The sequence below is a fragment of the Danio rerio genome, chromosome 4, assembly GCF_052040795.2.
Source record: "Danio rerio strain M-AB ecotype USA chromosome 4, GRCz13ab, whole genome shotgun sequence".
Classification (NCBI taxonomy): domain Eukaryota; kingdom Metazoa; phylum Chordata; class Actinopteri; order Cypriniformes; family Danionidae; genus Danio; species Danio rerio.
In genome coordinates, this window is record NC_141024.2 from 80,979,184 (window position 1) to 81,000,044 (window position 20,861).

A 20,861-nucleotide genomic window follows, 5' to 3' on the forward strand; every position below is an offset into this window, starting at 1 on the left:
TTCTTTAAGCCAGGCCAGAAGAAATGTTTAAGAATGCGCTTGTAAGTTTTTGTCACACCTAAATGACCAGATAAAGGGTGATCGTGGGCCAAATTTAGCACTTGTTCTCGATAAATTGTAGGCAGAACAATCTGACAAACAACCTCCCATTCATTCTCTACATCTCTGCTAGGACGCCATTTACGCAACAATAATCCATTCTCAATCACATATACACTCAGGTTATTTTTCGTTCGTTTAAAATCTTTGTCAGCCGCAGAAAAACATTTCGTTAAGGACTCATCATCTCGTTGTGCATTTTTAATTCGTTCGTGCGAAATAGGTTCAGTTAAAAGATCACATTCGGGCGCATCTGTGGGCGGAGTATTGTCGGAGCGCGTTTCTTTCTCAGCACCTTTAAAACTTTTAAAATCGACCGAAACAGGATTCTCAGTAAACAAAGGTGGCAAAAATGAGTCAGATAATATTATTTCTTCTCCGATTCTGCGTTTTTGGGCACGAGTGACTACATTCGCTGAAAATACGTCTGGAAACGTGTTAGAAATGTCATCAGCAGGGATAAAACAATCAGGTTTATCAACCACTTCAGGCAAAGATGAAACTTTATCCCCGGCCAAGTCATTTCCGAGAATAAACGCAACACCTTTGACAGGAAAGGAAGGACGTACACCAACTTTGACAAAACCTGAAATCAAATCACACTGCAAGTGAATTCGATGCAAAGGCACCGTTAAAACACCCATCTCAATTCCCTGAACTAGAATGTTGGATCCACAGTAAGTCTGATCAGATAAAGGAAGTGCATCAGAAATTAAAAACGAGTGAAGTGCGCCAGTGTCCCTCAAGATTTTAATTTCTTTCTGCTCTTCAGTATTTCCATTTACAGAAATCAGTCCCTTCATTAAAAATGGCTTAAAGCCAGCGTCAATTTCATTTTCACTAGAGTCAAGTTCAGACAAAGTTTTCACAAAAGCTGCTGGTTTCATTTGCCCTTGCTGATTTTTTCGTTTAAGCACTAAACATTCGGAAATTAAATGTCCGATTTTGTGGCAGTAAAAACACTCTCTAATCTCTTTATTCGTTGGTGAACTACTTTTTGGACGTGCGGAATTTTGAGCCGTGAATGAACTCAATGTCTTGTCAGGTCGGGGTACAGAAAACACGCTCTTGTGCGTTAACACATACTCATCCGCAAGAGTTGCGGCTTGTGACAAAGTCGTGACTTTCTGTTCATTAAGATATGTGACAATTCTCTCAGGCAGGCAATTTTTAAAATCCTCCAGAAGCATCAATTCTCGCAGCGCATTAAAATCTCTCACATTGTTAGCAGCCAACCATTTATCAAAAAGAACTCCCTTGTCACGGGCAAATTCTACGAATGTTTGCTGTGCATTTTTCTTTTGGTTTCTAAAACGTTGTCGATACGCTTCAGGCACTAACTCGTATGCGCGGAGAACAGCGCTCTTAACTGAATCATATTTCAAACTCTCCTCCAAAGTTAAAGCAGAACAAACTTCCTGTGCCTTTCCGACTAATCTACACTGTAGCAAAAGACACCAAACTTCTTTAGGCCAATGAAGTGCGGCAGCCACACGCTCAAAAACAGCAAAATAGGAATCCACTTCGGATTCTCTGAAGTGAGGCACTAAAGCAATATGCTTACTAATATCAAAAGCACTAGACGAAACATCACTCAAAACACTTGCCGAATTATCATTAGCAGCAGGACTTACAGGATTTAACTGCACAGATCGGCCAGAACCAACCTTCATCGAGTCTAACTCGAGCTGTCTAAGTTTTACCTGTGTCTCCGCGTCGATTTCCAATTTACGGATATCCAGGCGCAGCTTCATCTCGGCATGGCGCGTCTCAGCTCGCTCTTGAGCTTCAATCTGCATGCGAGCCAGGCGGACCTTTAGCCTCGCATCACCCCCAGACTCAATTGAAGTCAGGGAAAATGGATGGAAGGGCGGCAAGCCTGTCTTTGCCTCGGTCTCCACCTCGGCATACTCACCCGTCTCCTTCTCCGCATCCACTAAATTATCAGGACTGTGTTCTACAGCCTCTGCACCAGCCTTGTCGCCATCCGCATCAGGTAAATTTAAAATTTTGTGTTTAATCAAGTGCTTTAAAACCTCGTCTTTAATAAGGCGCTTTAAAGACTGCCTCACAACAGGAATGCGATAGTGCTCACCTATCTGCAACAAATCGTCTTTCCTACATCGCTCAAAAACTTCCAATGTCGGATTAGCAACAAATGTTTCTAAATCAAAAGTACTCATTGTCTAAATTCTCACAAATAGCCTACTTACTAACAAAAGACCAAAATTGCAAAGAGAGAAAATGATACTATTTCACTGTCACAGTTTTTCTCCTTTTTTCTCTACACCATCCGAGTACACACACACAAAACTATTATCCGGGACTAAATTAAGATTTTAAATAATTTAAATAGATCCCGGACGAGCCCCCAATTATATGTTACGTCCTTTTAGATGTTAATATTAAACTAGGAGTAGATGACAATAACATACATTAGTTTAATGTGTGTGACAAGCGGATGGAGAAAGAAATAAACTGAATCAAATAATCACTGCAATTATTTATTGCCCATATATCCAATGAAAACCAGTGAAAATATATACAGTGAAAGAAAAATATTTACAATGATTAAATAATGAATTACCTGGGGGGAGAGGAAGTAGTTGAATGTGCTTAAATCAAAGAAATAAATATAACAAAACTCAGTAACTGTTTTCACCAAACTAAACTAAATATGAAAAGAAAAGCATGAAAAGAAACATCTTCAACGTACCAAACGTCTTAACTAAACTGCTCTAACTAAAAACAAAACATACAGAAAACAGCACATTCTCCTGAACCTAGTGAACTAATACAGAATATCACTCTGAGTGTTGTATATGTATATCGCGCGACTTACTCACTCCTACACCTCTCCGAGGCATCACTCAAACATGTCAGTTAACTGGACAATTTCACAAACATGGTTAAATCGCAAACTTTAGACAAGAGCATTAAACAAGCAAAACACATTCTCTCAGACTAGCCCTCGCAAGAGAGACTGTCCTCACAGAGACCCACAGAAAGAATAAGAGCGAGAAGTTGCGAGAAGGAAAGAGACAGAGAGAGAGAGATCGAGAGATCGCCATTGCAGTTTGGGCTCGGCTTTTAAACGCTACGCCAACCAGCGATTGGTGGCGCAAACCCAGCGTCAGCGGCCAACGTCATCAGCACGAAATGCGGATCCTCCAATGCCGTTCGTACCTGTAACACATGCATGAAACGACACACCCACATACAAACGAACGCACACACTTATCCAAAATACGTTCTGCAAGGGAACGTTACAATAACTATTACCTACTTCTCTCAGACAACTCGTAATAAAGTTTCTCAAGCAATGGGTGTACAATGGTCCTTGATGGTGAATTAATATTAAAGAGGAAACATAAGCTTGACAACATCAAATCCTGTTACTATCGTAACACTGAATGCTCTTAACTCTTTCCTGATAGAGATTTTTATTTATTTGTTTTTTGTGATTTGCACCTATATTCGACATACTCACACCTCTATCAGCTTCAATAGTGAGCATTACCATGACCCTGGGTTGCTCATATACATCGGTTTGCTCCTGAGTTGACCGTTGCTTGCCTGACTTCTCTCTGTCTAAGATGTGACAGCTCCACACACACTCATGTTGTAAGTGCACTGATTAATGCACTGATATCATCTATTGTTGATCAGCCAATCACAATCCAGCATTCAGCACACAATCCACATGTCTTATTGGACTCAATCTGCAGAATTAGTGTGTGTGTGTGTGTGTGTGTGTGCTATAAGCTGATGTTTGTGTACTGACTGAAGGACTGTGTGTGTGTGTGTGTGTGTGTGTGTGTGTGTGTGTGTGTGTGTGTGTGTGTGTGTGTGTGTGTGTGAGTTTTAAGCTGATGTTTGTGTACTGACTGAATGATAATCTGTGTGTGTTTACAGTCTGGATCATGGAGGAGAGAAGAGAATTACAGCAGGACTGCACAAATGTAGGACTACACACACACACACACACACACACACATAAGTTCCCTCTCTCTCTAACACATACACACATGCCCGTGCACACACAAGCTCTCTCTCACATACACATACACACACACACACACACTCTCTGTCACATACACACACACACACACACAAGCTCTCTCACACACACACTCTCTCTCACTCTCTCACACATACACACACACACACAGCTGTGGTTGTAAATGTGTGTGTTCTTTTGTTCAGATGTCTGTTTCCTCACGCTGGATCCAAACACAGCACACATTCAACTCATTCTGTCTGAGGAGAACAGAAAGGTGAAGCCTGTTAGAGAGGACATGATGATGATGAGGAAGGATCAGCCATATCCTGATCATCCAGACAGATTTGATGGTCTTTATCCTCAGGTGTTGTGCAGAGAGAGTGTGTGTGGATGCTGTTACTGGGAGACTGACTGGAGTGGAGATGGTGGTGTGTGTATATCAGTGTCATATAAGAGCATCAGGAGGAAGGGAGGTGTTGAGTGTGAGTTTGGACGTAATGCTCAGTCCTGGAGTTTGCACTGCTCTTCCTCCAGATTCATATTCATTCACAATAACACAGAGACTCGTCTCCCTGTAAAGCGGCTCAGCAAGAGAATAGGAGTGTTTGTGGATCACAGTGCAGGAACTCTGATCTTCTACAACATCTATAGAGACACAATGAGCCTCATCCACTCAGTCCAGACCACATTCACTGAGCCGCTCTGCCCTGGGTTTAGGGTTTATTCTGGATCATCAGTGAAACTGAGCTGAAGACTGACGAGAGATTTACCCAGAATCCTCTGCAGGTGTGCGTGTGTGTGTGTGTGCAGTCTTCATTTAAAATGTTGTTTTTATTATATTGCCCGGCAATTACTTTTAATATTGCACAAAAAAGCTAAATTTATAAAGTGTCTTTCAGAATCAGTTTTATTGCCAAGTGTGCTTCACATGCACAAGGAATTTGTTTTGGCTAAAGAAGCATCCAGTGTGCATAAAGTGACAAAACAAAATAAATATGAGAAAGAAAAAAAAAAGAAAAAACAGATGATAAACCTTAAACAGAGATGAAGTTTGTCCCGAAATCTGGAAGTTGAGTTGTATGTACAGATTTGTTATAAATATACAGGTTATACGGTGATGTGTACAAATGCGAATGGATAAAGTATTGCAGTGCATATTGATATAAGGTGCTGTGTACAAGTACGTATGGGAAAGTATTGCACATATTGATTGCAAAGTAGAGTAACAATTAACTGTTCATGAGGTAGATGACCTGAGGAAAGAAACTTTTCCTGTGTCTGGCTGTTTTTGTGCTTGGTGCTTTGAAGCGCCGACCAGACGGTAACAGGTCCAACAGGTAGTGTGCTGGGTGTGAGGTATCCAGAGTGATTTTGCAAGCCCTTTTACTCACTCTGGAAGAGTACAGTTCTTGAAGTGTAGGAAAGGTAGTGCCAGTGATTCGTTCAGCAGTCTGGACTATTCGCTGTAGTCTACGGAGGTCACTTTTGGCAGCTGAGCCGAACCAGACGATGATGGAAGTGCAAAGGATGGATTGGATGACAGCTGAGTAGAACTGCACGAGCAGCTCCTGTGGCAGGTTAAACTTCCTCAGCTGATGAAGGAAGTACAGTCTGTGCTGGGCTTTCTTCACGATAGAGTCTACGTGAATGTCCCACTGCAGATCCTGAGAGATGGTGGTGCCCAGGAGGTGTATTCATCATTTCACAATGATGATATGTATTAAGAACAGGTCATTCATGCATATAGCTTTATATTTTTTCTCTGTTGTTTGAGCACAAATAATAAAAGTCAATGTCAAATCCACTGCTGATATTAGAATGTGATGATGAACACGGAAATGTCTGAATCCTGTCTGAATCTCTGTCAAATCTTAAATCAACTGTAGAGAAATCCAGCAGCTCAATGAATAAAGGAGAAATGAAGTGTGACATTTGTTTCTGCTCTTCTGATCTTCTTCTTCTTCATGATTTGACTTGAACTGAACAATAAAAACACATTTATTCCAGTATTTATTGATCTGTTCATGTTAGTTGATGACAGTAAAGTTGTTCTCTGTTAGTTCTTGTTGACTCTCAGTGCATTAACTGATGTTCACCAGCACAACTGTGCATTAATAATGCTTCAGTAAATGTCTGATCACTCTCATTTATTAGGAGTCATTAACTAGGATTAATAAATGCTCTGCAAGATTCATTTACTGTTATAAATTACCATTAACGACACCTTAATGTATATAATGTCATATTATCCACAATTATTTACTCAAATGAAAACTTACAGTGCAGAATTATGGCTTGTTGCTTCTCTAAACACTGACGTTTCTGCAGGAAATCATAAAGAAATGTATTTAGTGACTAAAGATCAAGTATAAGTGTGATTAAACATATTAAAACAGCTGAAATAAAGTCTTAAACACACAAGACTGCTGCTCTTAAACTGTCTCTGATTGTAATTAGGCTAAATATGCTGATAAAATATGAACTTTAACCTTTACCTTTAAAACAAGAGATCTTAAAAAAATACAAAAAAATCTTAAAAACAATACTAATAATCTCTCACATTCTGCTCCTGTACATTATTGTACACTTCAGATTAGATCAATAATATTTGTGTCTGGTAATAATCTTTTAACTCTTGACTAGATGAGGAGTTGTGTGAAAATACACAGTTTAGCTGAACCTTTCCTCTCCTCTGAGCTAAAGAGATTGTCTCTGTGATGTCTCCATCATTCAGTGTCAGATGTTCCACTGATTAATGGTGTTAGGGGACGGCAGTGGATGTGGATGAGCAAATAATCAAGAAAATCACACTGAATTATTGCTGGAAAAGTGCAGTTGGGTCTTTTTTTTAACATTTCCAAGTTCTGTGGTTCCCCTGATCGCCACCAGAGGTCACCATCACTAAACTACAAACTCAGTTTCACCTCATCTCCCAGCATTCCTCCCGTCTGATTACCCTAGCACCTGAAAGCTATCCTGATGACTATTTAAACTCCATCTCTGCTGTTACACATTTCGAAGTGGTTTTGCCCTGCATTCAATTCTGAGCATTTCCATGTTTACTGACCTGATTCTGTGTTTTGACGCTGGACTGTTTTTCCGCTTCTGTGATTGTTGATGCTGCCTGCCTTCTGTGACTCTGCTCAGTTTAATGGAACACTCTCTCTGCTGTACACCGCCTGTCTCGACCGATTGCCTGTTCACAATCTCTGAGTTAAGTTTCTCCTTCATTATTCTCGTTTGTTGTTATCTAAGCCTGCCTGTACGATCATCCCATTGTGACTCAAAGCTGCAAATGGATCCTCAATCTGCTGACACATCTTTACACTTCCCAGCAAATTATCTGTGTAAATACACATGAAAATGACCTCCAAAAACACGTTATTGTCAGCACAGTGTTTTATTTTTTAATTTGACAGTGTATTTTTGATGTCAATATCTGGTGTGTCATATTTTATCAACATTTTCCTTTCAGATATTCAAAAAGTGAAATGTTAATAAACATAAATTAATTCAAACATGTGCATTCCACACTATCTTAGAGGTCAAAACTTTATTTTACTGCACTGTAAATCAGTATTCTGCTCCACTAAATAAAGTGATCTGAATGTCTGTTAATATTGGCATATTTACTGAAGCAACTAAAACTTTAGTCAAATAATCAAGTTTTGACCATCGTGTGTGTTAATGTCAGGGTTTAACGACAGCAGTAAAGAACAACAGCAAACTGAAGTGCAGGAAAACTGTGTGTGTTCAGCTTACACTGCTCATTTACTGTGCCAATAAAAGATTAAGCTCTGTGCAAATGACCACATAATAGTGAGTTTGTTCAGACAGATGTGGTCTACTGTTGGATATCAATGAATCATGCCTGTTTTTTGTTTTTTTTTTGTAATGTGAAGTGGGACGCTCACAAGGAAGTGCTGTTCCAAATGCAGGTTTATTAACAGGAAAGATCAGGCAAGCAATGGTCAATACAGGAACAAACAGATGTATATGAGCATTCCAGAGTCGTGGTCGATAAACAGGTGGATGGTCAAAAGGCAGGAAGCATACAACATAAACAAAACAAAACAAGGGTCAAACACGGCAAGGCAAAGGAAAACACGTTGTAACGTCTCACACAATTAAGACGTAAAACTAGTGTGTGTGTGTGTGTGTCTGTGCTGGTTTTAGAGTCCATTTAATATTCAAGTTCAAAGATTGCTGACAACCTAGTCAAAGACCCCCTGGTTCTTTTTCACAGTGCCAGGATGCGTAGCCAACAGCTCGCCAGAAATGGATGCACTTGCCTGAGCAGCCAACCTGGCCAAGGCCCCCTGGTTTGTTCTCACCATGCCAGGACGTACAGCCAACGGCTTTTGAGAAACAGGCGCACTTGCCTGGGCAGACAACCTTGCCAAAGCCCCCCTGGATCATTCTCACCATGCAGAACCACCAAAAACTCCATCCAGTCCATATTTTTATGCCTTCCTCGAAAACTCAATGGCAGGATAATTGGCATCGGGCATGTATATCCAGGCACAGGACATCCAGGAAAGGTGGCTTCCCATCAGGCATGTCCTATTGTTCTTGGCCCTGGGTCTAAACAACTTAAGCAATGAGCGTACTCACCTCATTCTCATTGGTCAGATTCACCGTTTTCATAAATGGATGGACTTGCTTGGGCAGACAACCTGGCCCAAGACCCCCTGGTTCTTTCTCACCGTGCCAGGACGTGCAGTCAGTGGCTCTCGGGAAATGGACACACTTGCCTGAGCAGCCAACCAGGCCAAGGCCCCCTGGTTTGTTCTCACTGTGCCAGGATCCGCAGCCAAGGCCTGACTGCACACGCCAGCCAGACGTACCATTGGTGACCCACCAGGCTCTGGTGCACCACCTTCTCCCCTGTTCTGCTACCTGAAAATGTTCAAGTTCAAAGATAGCTGGGGTGCACCAGCCTTTCCCAGTTAAACCACCTGAAGCCCGTTCAATTTCCGACGTGGCTGGGGTGCACCAATGTTACAAAGTTCTATCACCAATTATTATAAGACTTACATATTTGCCTTACATAGGTTGACAGTGTGTTGTGGGGGTCGGATACATTTGGTTGGCCAACCAACCTAGACAAAGGCCCTCTGATTCGTTCTCACCATGCCAGGATGCACAACCCGTGGCTAGCGGGAAATGGGCACACTTGCCTGGGCAGAAAACCTGGCCAAAGGCCCCCTGGTTCATTCTCACCGTGCCGAAATAGACAGCCAATGGCTCATAGGAAACGGACACAATGGCCTGAGCAGACAACCTGGCCAAAGCCCCCCTGGTTCCATCTCACCGTGCCAGGATGCGCAGCCAATGGCTCACAAGAAAACGGACTTACTTGCCTTTGCAGACAACCTGGCCAAAGGCCCACTGGTTTGTTCTCACCATGCCAGGATGCACAGCCAAAGGCTCATGGGAAACGGATACACTTGCCTGAGCAGCCAACCTTGCCAAAGTCCCCCTGGTTCGTTCTCACCATCACAGGACGTGCAGCCAAGGGCTCGAGGGAAACGGATGCACTGGCCTGGGCAGACAACCTGTTCAACCCATAGTTCATTCTCACCGTGCCAGGACGCGCAGCCAACGGTTTATGGGAAATGGAATCACTTGCCTGGTCAGTAAACCTGGCCAAAGGCCCCATTGTTTGTTCTCACCATGCCAGGACACACAGCCAACGGCTTGTGGGAAACGGACACACTTGCCTGGCCAGATAACCTAGTCAAAGGCCCCATTGTTCATTCTCACCGTGCCAGGACGCGCAGCCAACGGCTTGTTGGAAAAACAGAAGTACTTGCCTGGGCAGACAACTTCGCCAAAGGCCCCCTGGTTCAATCTCACTGTGTCAGCATGCGCAGCCAATGGCTAACCGCCAAGCAAACGTACCAGTGGTGACCTACCTCGCTCTGGTGCACCACCCGTTCCCTTGTTCTGCCACCTGTAAATATTCAAGTTCAAAGATAGCTGGGGTGCACCAACCTTTCCCTCACCTCTTGAGGCCATGTTTAATTTCCGATGTGGCTGGGGTGCACCTATAACATCGTTCTACCACTAATTAATAAAAGACTTCCATGATTGCCTTGCACAGGTTGACAGAGTGTAGTGGGGGTTGGATGCATTTGCTGGGGCAGCCAGCCTAGCCAAAGGCCCTCTAGTTCGTTCTCACCGTGCCAGGATGGGCAGCAAGCAGCTTGTGGTAAATGAGCACAATTGCCTGGGCAGAAAACACGGCCAAAGGGCTCCCTGGTTCATTCTCACCGTGCTGAAATGCGAAGCCAACGGCTCGTGGGAAACGGAAGCACTTGCCTGGGCAGACAACCTGTCCAAAGGCCCCCTGGTTCCATCTTACCGTGCCAGGATGTGCTGCCAATGGCTTACAAGAAAACGGACAAAATTGTCTCTGTCGACAACCTGGCCAAAGGCCCACTGGTTTATTCTCATCGTGCCAGGATGCATAGCCAAAGGCTTACAGGAAACAGACGCACTTGCCTGAGCAGCCAACGCTGCCTAAGGCCCCCTGGTTCATTCTCACCATTCCAGGATGTGCAGCCAAGGGCTCATGGGAAACGGACACACTGGCCTGGGCAGACAACCTGGCCAAAGTTTTCATTGTTCATTCTCACCGTGCTAGGACGCGCAGCCAATGGCTTACTCGAAACGCAAGAATTGCCTGGGCAGACAACCTGGCCAAAGGCCCCATTGTTCGTTTTCACCATCCCAGGGCACGCAGCCAATGGCTTGGAGGAAATAGATGCACTTGCCTGGGCAGATAACCTGGCCAAAGGCCCCCTTGTTCGTTCTCAGCCTGCCAGGATGCACAGCCAACATCTTGTGGAAAGCTAAAGCACTTGCCTGAACAGACAACCTGGCCAAAGGCCCCTTGTTTATTCTCACCGTGCCAGGACACGCAGCCAATGGCTTGCGGGAAATGGACGCACTTGCCTGAGCAGACAACCAGGCCAACGACCCCATTGTTCGTTCTGACCGTGCCAGGACGCGCAGCCAACGACTTGCAGGAAATGCCCGCACTTGCCAGGCGTGGGACTTCCAGGAAAGGTGGCTTCCCATCAGACATGGCCTGGCGTTCTTGGGCCTGGGGTACAAGTAACCCAAGTGGTGAGCATCATCACCTTGTTCCAAACTGTCAGACCCACCATTTCCCAAATGAGAGTTTATGGGACGATTACTAGAAAGGTGGGATCCTCCAAACTCGCTCCACAGGTTATCACATGAGGAACTGTGCCACTAGTGCCCTCCACAGCTGGGAGTCCCCGGCAATATTGGCGGGGATCGGACTCTTATTTTGGGGCAGCATTTAATGTCTGAAAACCTTAGATGAGACCCCTTTCCAGGGCCACAGCGGCCACCAGCATAAGCGGGGGTGAGACACTCATTCTTGGGCAGTGTGTAATCTCTGAACATCTTAGAAAGGACCTCCTTCCAGGACCACTGCGGCCGCTAGCGTTGGTGGGGGTCGGACACTCTTTTTGGGGCAGAGTGTAATGTCTGATCACCCTGGATGGGACCCCCTTCCAGTTCCACAGCGGCCACCAGTGTTGGCAGGGGTCGGACACTCTTTTTGGGGCAGAGTGTAATGTCTGAACACCTTGGGTGGGACCCCCTTTCAGTGACACAGTGGCTGCCAGCGTTGGCGGAGGTCCGACACTCTTTCTGGGTCAGTGTATAATTTTTGAACACCTTGGATGGGACCCCTTCCAGGACCACAGTGGCCGCCAGCGTTGGCGGAGGTCGGACACTCTTTCTGGGGCAGCATGTAATGTCTGAACATCTTGGATGGGACCCCTTTCCAAGGCCAAAGCGCCCGCCAGCATTTTCAGGGATCGAACACTCAGGCAGCCAGCCTGGCCAAAGGCCTCCCCTGGTTCGTTAAACACCCAAAGCTGCCAAAACTCCATTTCTTTACACCTTTGCCAAAAATGAGATGGCAGGTCAGCAATAATTGGCATTGGGCACATACCTCCAGGCGCCAGACGTCCCGACAAGTACGTTTCGTTGTTTTCTTCCCCTGAATGACAAATGACATGTGTTAATCAGTCCTTACCTTTTAGTGACATGATTATGAAATTAGACATAATCAATAAAACGAACTTGCTTAATATTGATTTCATGGGTCTGCTGATAAATCATCAAGAACATTTCATCTAATCAATAAAGGAGAGCGTCCATCATTAGTCATGACCTCTAATATCACTTGACTTCATATAGATTAAATATAATAAATACAATTAACAATTAAATCAATAATTAGAGGATGTTCTTTCTTTGGTTAGTTAAACTGAAACATCACTCATTGAGCTAAAATTACTGATTGTTGGCTCGAGTGAAAAGAAATCAACCTCAAATCAGCTCATTAACTGAAACAACCTAAAAATATTAATTTTTAACTTTCAGAATTACATTGTGTGAAACCTGTTCCCAAAACAAAAATAATGAAACTCAAGCTTTATTTCTGATTGTAGCGTCCAGTTGGTTTTTTCACTCTAGAATTACTTAATTGTGCTGAGTAAATTACTGTTAATCCTTCAGAACCTGAAGCTAAATTGTGTGTAAATAAAGTGCAAAGAGAAAAAAAATATTATAAAGTTATATTTATTTAGAGAAAAACTAAAATTGCCTGAACAAAGTAATTTTATGTTTGACTTCTCAGATATGAAGTATAATACTTTAATAAATGTTGGACAGAGAATTACAGAGTTTTTACTCAGGAGTCGTTTTTCGACACTTCCCCAGGTTGTTTATTGATCTTTTAGTGTAGTAATTTAATTGTGCTGCTTTTAAAGTAGTTTTTGTCCATTTTTCAGATGGTGTCATTTTGCACACACACACACACACACACACACACACACACACACACACACACACACACACATATAAATAATAAATTAAATAAAATGTTAACAAAATAAATACACTATTTAAATAAAATGCGCAATAAAATAGAAACCAACAACAAGTGAAATAGAATAAACTGTAGAACTATTATGGTTATAAACTATATAAATACACACACATATATAAATAATAAATAAGTTAAATAAAATGTTAACAAAATAAATTATTAAAAAGTAAAATGTGCAAAAAAACAAGTGAAATAGAATAAATTGAATTATTATGGTTATAAACTGTAAACACTATACACACACACACACACACACACACATAAATAATATAAAAGTTAAATAAAATGTCAACAAAATAAATACACTATTTAAAGAAAATGTTAAATAAAAATATAAACTAACAGCAAGTGAAATTGAATAAACTGAAGAACTATTACACTATATACATACACAAACAAACAAACACATTATTTTGGGTTGGTCCTTTTCATTTCCTCTAGCCACTCTTCTTTAGTTAAAGTTTCAGTCTGTGGGCAGTACACCCTGCCCCTGAGTTGGCTATGGCCTGTGGAATTTGTTTTGAACTGCCCACACTTTTTACAAGTGTTCGCTTGAACAGTTCTACGGTACGGTCTTTTGGGAATGGCTCCAGATGTGGACGGTGATGCAGCTGGCTGTGAGCTGGTACTGGACATTGTTGGCTGAAGTGGTGGCTGTCTGAGTGGCATCCCCTGCACCATTGGGATACCCTGGGCCATCTGCACTCCTTGCATCATCGGGATACCCTGGGCCATAGGGATTCCCTGGACCATTGGCACAGCCTGGAACATTGGTACACCCTGAAACATCGGCATACCCTGGTACCCTGGTGTAGCTGGGATGTATATGTTGGGTACCATCTGCAGCGATGCTCCAGGTGCTGGTGGTGTAAATATGACCTGGGTCTGTACTGGTGCCTTGGGTCTGAGTGGGGGTCGTCCAACAGATGTCTGCCTCTGCCTTGCCTGACCTGCTGTGCTCTCTGGCAACACATACTGGTGCTGCTCTCCTGGTTGGTCTGGCTCTGTCCGAAGACTTTTGGCAACTGGGAGAGGCTCCTGGGCTTCTGGGAGGTGTTGAGGCAACTGAATACCCTGAAGCAGCACAGACAGCTCCTGTTTCTTCTGTCTGTTATTAAACCACTGAATCAGGGTATTCTGGTTTACCTCAACCAGCTGCATGGATGTACCTCCCATTACCAAGCTGTTGCCCAGTACGAGTTGCCTAATCCTGCGGTAGTCTTGCAGGATCAGAGACCATCTTGAAAGGGTTCCCTTGCCTTTTCGCTTGGGACTAGGGTGGATGGTACAAAGCCTAATAAAGATGGTCTCCACAAGACGGCAACAGTCAGGCCACTGAGCAGGAGCACTGCTTGCACCCAGCACACATCTGGTAGTGCTCTCCACGCCAGGGGTGTGAGTGGGCTTCTTGGGTGTTTTAAATCGCCCACTCAGCAGTCGCTTCTGGTGTCGAGCTGCATACACCACCCGCTTCTTGTCTTGGTCATGCAGGCTTTGCCAAAGACCAATGATCTCGTTGGCCTCCTGGTTGGTGAGGCTGAGGCTTTTGTGGGTCCGAAGCTCAACCAGATATTCAGCCAGCCTGTCCACATGCTGGAAGCCCGGAATATTTTGGTAGTCAACAGCCTAATGAAAGCACAACAAAATAAAATAGCATATTAAATTTTTCAATGCATAATTCCATAATTGTTTCTGTTATCATGTTGAAGCTGCACTACGGAAATAAACCTGATGCGTGTTTGACTTTACACTTTATTTTAAAATTATTCTAGATCACTGTAAAGACAGAAATTAGTGGGACTTACAGTCTCTTCATCACCATCATCATCGTCGTCATCATCATTGTCTTCGTCATCATCTTCCGTAGCCTCTTCTGGCTCTAAGGGCACAGGTGAAATTGGTTCTTCAGGCTGCGCAGGTGGGTCAGGGACCAGTGCAGGGCATGTGGAGACTGGCAAAGAAGCGACACTGCTGGTGACTGCAGTGGAGGAACCCGATCTCAATGTGGAGGAGGATGGTGACAGAGCAGCCTCCGGATCAACAATAGTGTGATCCTCACTGATGTCACAGAAGCCATCATCTTCTTCTCGCTCATCCACATTGAGATCCTCAATGAGCTCAGCAGTCTGCTCACATTCTGGGTTCATGTTCTGCAGTGCCTGACCAGTCTGCTGGAACAGATACTGCACTCCAATGAGCTCACCTGAAAAAAATAAATGAAACATAAATAAACAAATTTTAAGAGCCATGTTTGATTGGGTGTTGAAGTAGCAAGTAGTTTTAAAAGCTCAACGTCAAGGAAGAAACAAACAAAAACATACATTTTAATCAGAGATCCAAAACATAATAAATATTCTGGACAAAACATCTAATGAAATGCAATGGAAATACAACGAAGACAGAGAAATGTACAAATAAATTTCCCTCAAAGCTTGTAGCATTATGTTTGATAATGACATGTAATAATAATGTAATGACAACTTTGTATCTTGCTTTACTTCAGTAAATAGTCATGAAACAATACATTTGTTCTTACAAATATTTAAAGACAAGCAAAGATTTCACAGCACAAAGCTCATGAACATTGACCTACTGTATCAAACTGGATACAGTAGATGGAGAGAACACAGAAATTGCAGGTTTATTAACAATAGCAAAATCTCTTACCAGTGTAACGTGCAGGCGGACAAAAGTTGGGCACCACTTTTCTCCCAAACAGCTTTTTAAAGTTGCAGTTTACACAGTGAACAAGTTCTCCTGTGTAGCTGCGTAAAGCTGATGGTTCAGATGCCAAGGAAGCAGCCTCCCGGTCCTGGTTCCACCTGTTTAGTCCCTCCAGCAAATAAATCTGAAAGTTCAGACTATTTTCGCTGTACCCTGTAAATATTAAAAACAATGTTTAGGACTTGATTAAAAAACAAACACACAAAGACATTTAATGCGTTTTTACACAATGTTTGTGCAGAATCATACCTGGGATGAAACGATTGAGGTGTAAATGAAAGGACTCGAGAGACGTGGAGCCCCTGGCACATCTGTAGGTCCGTAGCAGAACACCTCCCTTGGTTATGCTCCCCGTTTCAGTATAGAGCACGACACCAGGGGGGTCCTGAATGCATTTTATATGCTTTTTTTGGACACTCCAGATGTGCCCCATCCTTTCCTTGTCTAAAAGAGGAACGCCCAGCGAGTCATTGCCCTTGTTGCTCATGAGCTCAGTAAGAAGCTGTTCAAGTAGAAGGATGGTAGTCTCCTCCCCACGGGTCCTCCTCCGGCAATGGAGAGCCAGCTCCTCCCTGGTGAGATGCTTGTTGACATCAGCATCTGTCAACGCAGGCCAACCTTGGGACATCAACAGTGCTCGCTTTGCTTGGCGTAGCAAAGAAACATCAGCCGCATCCCATTCAAAAATGCACGCAGAGATCCGTGACATGAAGATGGGATACAGTTGATGAGCATCAGTTGTACATCCCACAGCAATCCTGCGCATAAAGTGCCAGATGTCCAATTTCACAGTCAACTCCGGCCATCCTCTAAACCTGGCTTTGAGTTTGGTCTCACCCACATCAGTGCAGCACCCACAGTCCACATACAAAACAGCAGGTGGATCCACACCAGACTCCTGGTATCTTCTGACCAGCCCATCCATCATCCTGTCCAGTCCTGCTCCTTCCTGGGCAGTGAGCACACTTATCAGCACCTGACCAAACTCATTGCCAACAGAGGTGAGCCAGAGTCCTGTTCCTTTTGCTGTCCCGGACAGCTTTTTTGTGATCTAGATTAGACAAGAGAAGAACCATGGTGTATCGTCAGATCAAGCAGACTACACAAAGGGTTTTTACCAATGCTGGAATATAATAAAGAAATTATAAATTGATGAATATCCACTAACCTTTTTAGTTGAATCCATCTTCAAGATGGACCCATGGGTCGATGTTATCCTGGCATGGATTTCATTCAGCCTTGTCAAGATGTCCTGGCTGTAGACAGTGAGGAGCCACTTGCAGCTTGGCACAACTGTAGGTGCTGGGGGCTCCTGGAAGGTGATCGGCAACACCCCAGGTCTACTGAGGAAATCCACACACTGAGTGGTGTAGCGGGCTAGACGCTGGAGCCACTCTTCACTGTGGTTTTCCTTCAGTTGTTTGATGACCCTTGTGGGGCTGTTGCCTAGTCCACGCTCACGCAGTAGGCGAATGACTCTTATATCACAGGCGTACCTTAGGAACAGAAGAATATTAATATAAACATATATATATATATATATATATATATATATATATATATATATATATATATATATATATATATTTGTAAAGTATTTTCATATATCTGTGATGATAGGTTAACAACTGCATGAGGAATAAAGGTGTTCAATTACTCACTTCTGTGTGAGAATGACCCGAAACTCTGAGGGATGGCCAAGATCCAGCTGCTGCAAGACAGTCTGACTCCAGGACACATGCGAGGCTTTGCACTTGGTACAGATGAGGGTTTCTGTAACCATGTTGTACATCCTGTCGATGTCCAGAACCTGCCGTGCCCTTTTGTGCAGACCTCCACCTGTCAGCTGATGCTGTCCACATGCAGGATTAGGGCAAAGGACTTTGACCCTCCACAGCTTGTATGGCATCCACAGCAAAAGTGAATGACAGAAAAATCTGTCTGGAGCTGGAGCCTGATTGTATGTAAGTGCAGGCTGTGGAGGGTAATACCAGAGCTGGAGGTTGTCTCGAAGCTCTGGCTTTCCTTTGGACCCCATTTTAAAAAGCCTGGTGGCAATCCACTTGTGGTCCTCTGGTGGCAAGGTTTCAGCCCAAAGGCGCGGAAGTGGAACAGCTGATGGAGCTTGCAACAATGACCCAGAAGGTGCAGTCTGTGAAGGAAAATAGATCAAACCTTTAGTCTGGTAATGTAAATGCACCTTACATATTTGAGTGAGTACCCTCACATGATATCATGATTATAATCTAAATACCTTTGATTTTAAGTGATTGTTTTTAAATACCTTATTATGTTTTTCAATTCCAAAAATCATTAATAGAATTTCACCAATAAACATTTTCTTTAAAGAAGCAAAAGTATTTTCCAATACAGTTATTTCTCTTTTTCCTTTCTACTTTTCCATCCATTTTCTTTTCTTTTACTACTGTGAACATAAAATATCAACAACAGAAGGCGTAATTTTTGTGATTCTTTGCTTTATTTTATCCTCTCTTTATTTTGTTAACATTTATACATATATCAAGCTTAGTTAATTAACATCAAGTCAATTTAATTGGCTGGTCTTAAAACCACTTTGTGTGAATTCAGCTGGGGCAGCAAATATGCAAACCAAATTACCTTTTTTTGGACAGAAAATATGAAATTACTTACTGAGACAATGCTGGACGGCTCTGTGGAACTGGTCACTGCCGTAGTGGATGTGAGGACGGGGGCAGAAACTTGAAGGTCCTGTGTCTGTACAAACAAGCAGTATAACAAAGTGCATTTTGTAAATATATATCTATAAGTAACATTAACTAATCAGAATTTTTTGCAACCATTACTTTATTTGAACATTAATGTATAAAATACATTGGAAATGAATGATTGCTGCTAAACTGTAAAATTTTGTCACAGCGCTTCTATGCAGAACAAAAAGTTTAAAGAATGGTGCTTATTTTTAATATATATGTTTTTATGCACTAAAAGAATACTACAGAGATGTTTTATTGAGATTTAATGTGACTGTACTTAATAAAAATACGAATTTACGTAAAACAAATGCTTATACCAAATTCTCTCAGAAAGCTATGTGGATTATGACAATACTTACAGCCGTGCTTGGTGTAGAAGCACTACACACTGCTGAACTGGGCTGAACGTCAACCTGTGATGGTCTTCTAGCCACACTAAGATTTGGCTTTGCTGCAGCAATGTGGGATCCGGAAAATCTTGGTTTGGTGAACTCAAAAAGGGCAAGACAAAAAGCATTTCATTAAAAACACTGTGTTCACAATGGCAAAATGTACACTATTGTTCAAAGGTTTGCAATCTGCTCAATGTATTTTTTTTATGTTTTAATTATGTTTATCAAGGCTACATTTATTTAATCAAATATTTAGTAAAAACTGGAATAATGTGAAATAATAATATAGGCAAATTAAATAAATAAAGAATAATTTATTCAAACAATTCAAATCAAATAAAATCTACTTAATTGATGAGCAAATCAAACACAATAGAATTCTTGCAATATATGATTAATATTAAGCTTTTATATTTTAACAATAATAATTTTTTGAACATTAGTGTATATCACATTACATTTCAAGCAATTAGAAACTATCTTTCAATATGTCTGTTGTACAATCATTTTACTACCAAACTCTGCTACTTTTACAGGTAGAAATAAGATATAAGTTAGAATAGATTTAATTAGACAACTGGTTCATTGCAAATAAATGTGACATGTTAGGCTTTGATTAAAATTATAGTTTTCTGGATCAAGGAGCAATATGCAAACAAATATTTTGTTTTACTACCAAAGGAATAAAGTATTGCATTATGTTATATACAGTATTATTGTACTATTATTACATCATGCATTTCAACAAAAACATACATTGTATATTACAACATCACACTATGTGTTATATACAGTTGAAGTCTGATTTATTAGCCCGCTTTTTTATTTTTTTCCACCAATTTCTGTTTAATGGAGAGAAGATTTGTTCAGCACATTTTTTTAAACATTAAAGTTTTAATAACTCATTCCTAAGAACTGATTTATTTTATCTTTGCCCTGATGACAGTAAATAATATTTGACTAGATATTCTTCAAGACACTTCTATACCACTTAAAGTGACAGTTGAAGGTTTAACTAGGTAAATTAGGTTAACTAGACAGGTTAGGGTAGTTTGGCAAGTTATTGTATAACGATGGTTTGTTTTGTAGACTATGCCAAAAAAAAAAAAAAAAAAGCTTAAAGAGGCTCATAATATTGACCTTGAAAAATGTATTCGAAATAAAACAAATAAGACTTTCTCCCAGAAGAAAAAATATTATCATACCTGTGGTAGCAAAAAAAAATATATATATATTTATATATTTTTTAAATAAGTAAGTATCTTTTTCAAGATAATACCTCAGACTCGTTGTTTAGAAAAGTACAAATTTTAGCTTACACTTTGAAACTCAAACCGACCAATCAGCAAGTGTCTGCTACCCCCCACTGTAGAAGAGGTATGAAAAGAAGCAGGTTTCTAGCAACACCTCAACTTTTTTTATTGCTTTTTGTTCTTTTCTCTCCTATGTTTGAACTTTGAACTGAACTTTGAACACCTTGAACTCTTGAAACACTGAAATTGTCATTTCTTTTGATTAAAAAAAAAATGTACCATTGACAATTGCGGTGAAATCTTTGATGCCACTGATGGAGTAGACGGGGGCTGGGGCTGGGCCTCAAGTTGTCTCGTCTCCATCACCTCCTGAGCAGGTACAGTAGGGGCAGGTTGTTGCACCGTTTGTGCTGGAGCAGCAGAAGCAGTACTCTGCTGAAAATAAATCACAAAAATACATATAATCATGAAAAAGGAAAGGCATTCTAGTAAATAAAAATAAACACATATTGACTCAAAAATGTACCTTTTGAGTGTGAAAACCACATGTGCATTTCAGCACACCTCCAAGCAAAGTCCTCTGCCCACGAGATTGCAATGGGCATTTCTCAATCTGAAAAAATCATGAAAGATATATTAAATAATTTTATACAATACAAAAAACTTTTATAACTAAATAAGAATTTTTACTCAATGACTCCCTTAATAAAGCACACA

General features: G+C 41.7%; 3 protein-coding genes across 4 annotated transcripts in view; 1 reads left to right on the plus strand and 2 right to left on the minus strand.

Moving 5' to 3' along the window:
* Positions 1–6,031, plus strand: part of si:ch211-197e7.1 — a 44,673-nt gene extending 38,642 nt beyond the window's left edge. The window contains exons 11-12 of one of the 2 annotated variants that reach the window (XM_087245653.1): positions 4,015–4,061; positions 4,306–6,031. In XM_087245653.1, coding sequence (XP_087101779.1) covers positions 4,015–4,061; positions 4,306–4,853 — 595 coding nt within the window. In that variant the 3' untranslated portion in view covers positions 4,854–6,031. The remainder of the gene's footprint in view (positions 1–4,014; positions 4,062–4,305) is intronic. The other variant, NM_001444237.1, reaches the window with a different exon arrangement.
* Positions 6,032–13,244: 7,213 nt separating this feature from the next.
* LOC108183315 (uncharacterized) lies at positions 13,245–15,905 on the minus strand. The gene is made up of 3 exons (XM_087250221.1): positions 15,708–15,905; positions 14,846–15,243; positions 13,245–14,666 (listed from the first exon to the last, which is right to left on the minus strand). The coding sequence occupies exons 2-3, from the start codon at positions 15,185–15,187 to the stop codon at positions 13,449–13,451; spliced, it is 1,560 nt and encodes a 519-aa protein (XP_087106347.1). The 5' UTR covers positions 15,188–15,243; positions 15,708–15,905; the 3' UTR covers positions 13,245–13,448.
* A 952-nt stretch (positions 15,906–16,857) lies between these two features.
* Positions 16,858–19,013, minus strand: LOC101886888 (uncharacterized). The gene is made up of 4 exons (XM_087250620.1): positions 18,859–19,013; positions 18,417–18,500; positions 17,426–17,916; positions 16,858–17,260 (listed from the first exon to the last, which is right to left on the minus strand). The coding sequence occupies exons 3-4, from the start codon at positions 17,800–17,802 to the stop codon at positions 16,879–16,881; spliced, it is 759 nt and encodes a 252-aa protein (XP_087106746.1). The 5' UTR covers positions 17,803–17,916; positions 18,417–18,500; positions 18,859–19,013; the 3' UTR covers positions 16,858–16,878.
* Between the last annotated feature and the right edge of the window lie 1,848 nt (positions 19,014–20,861).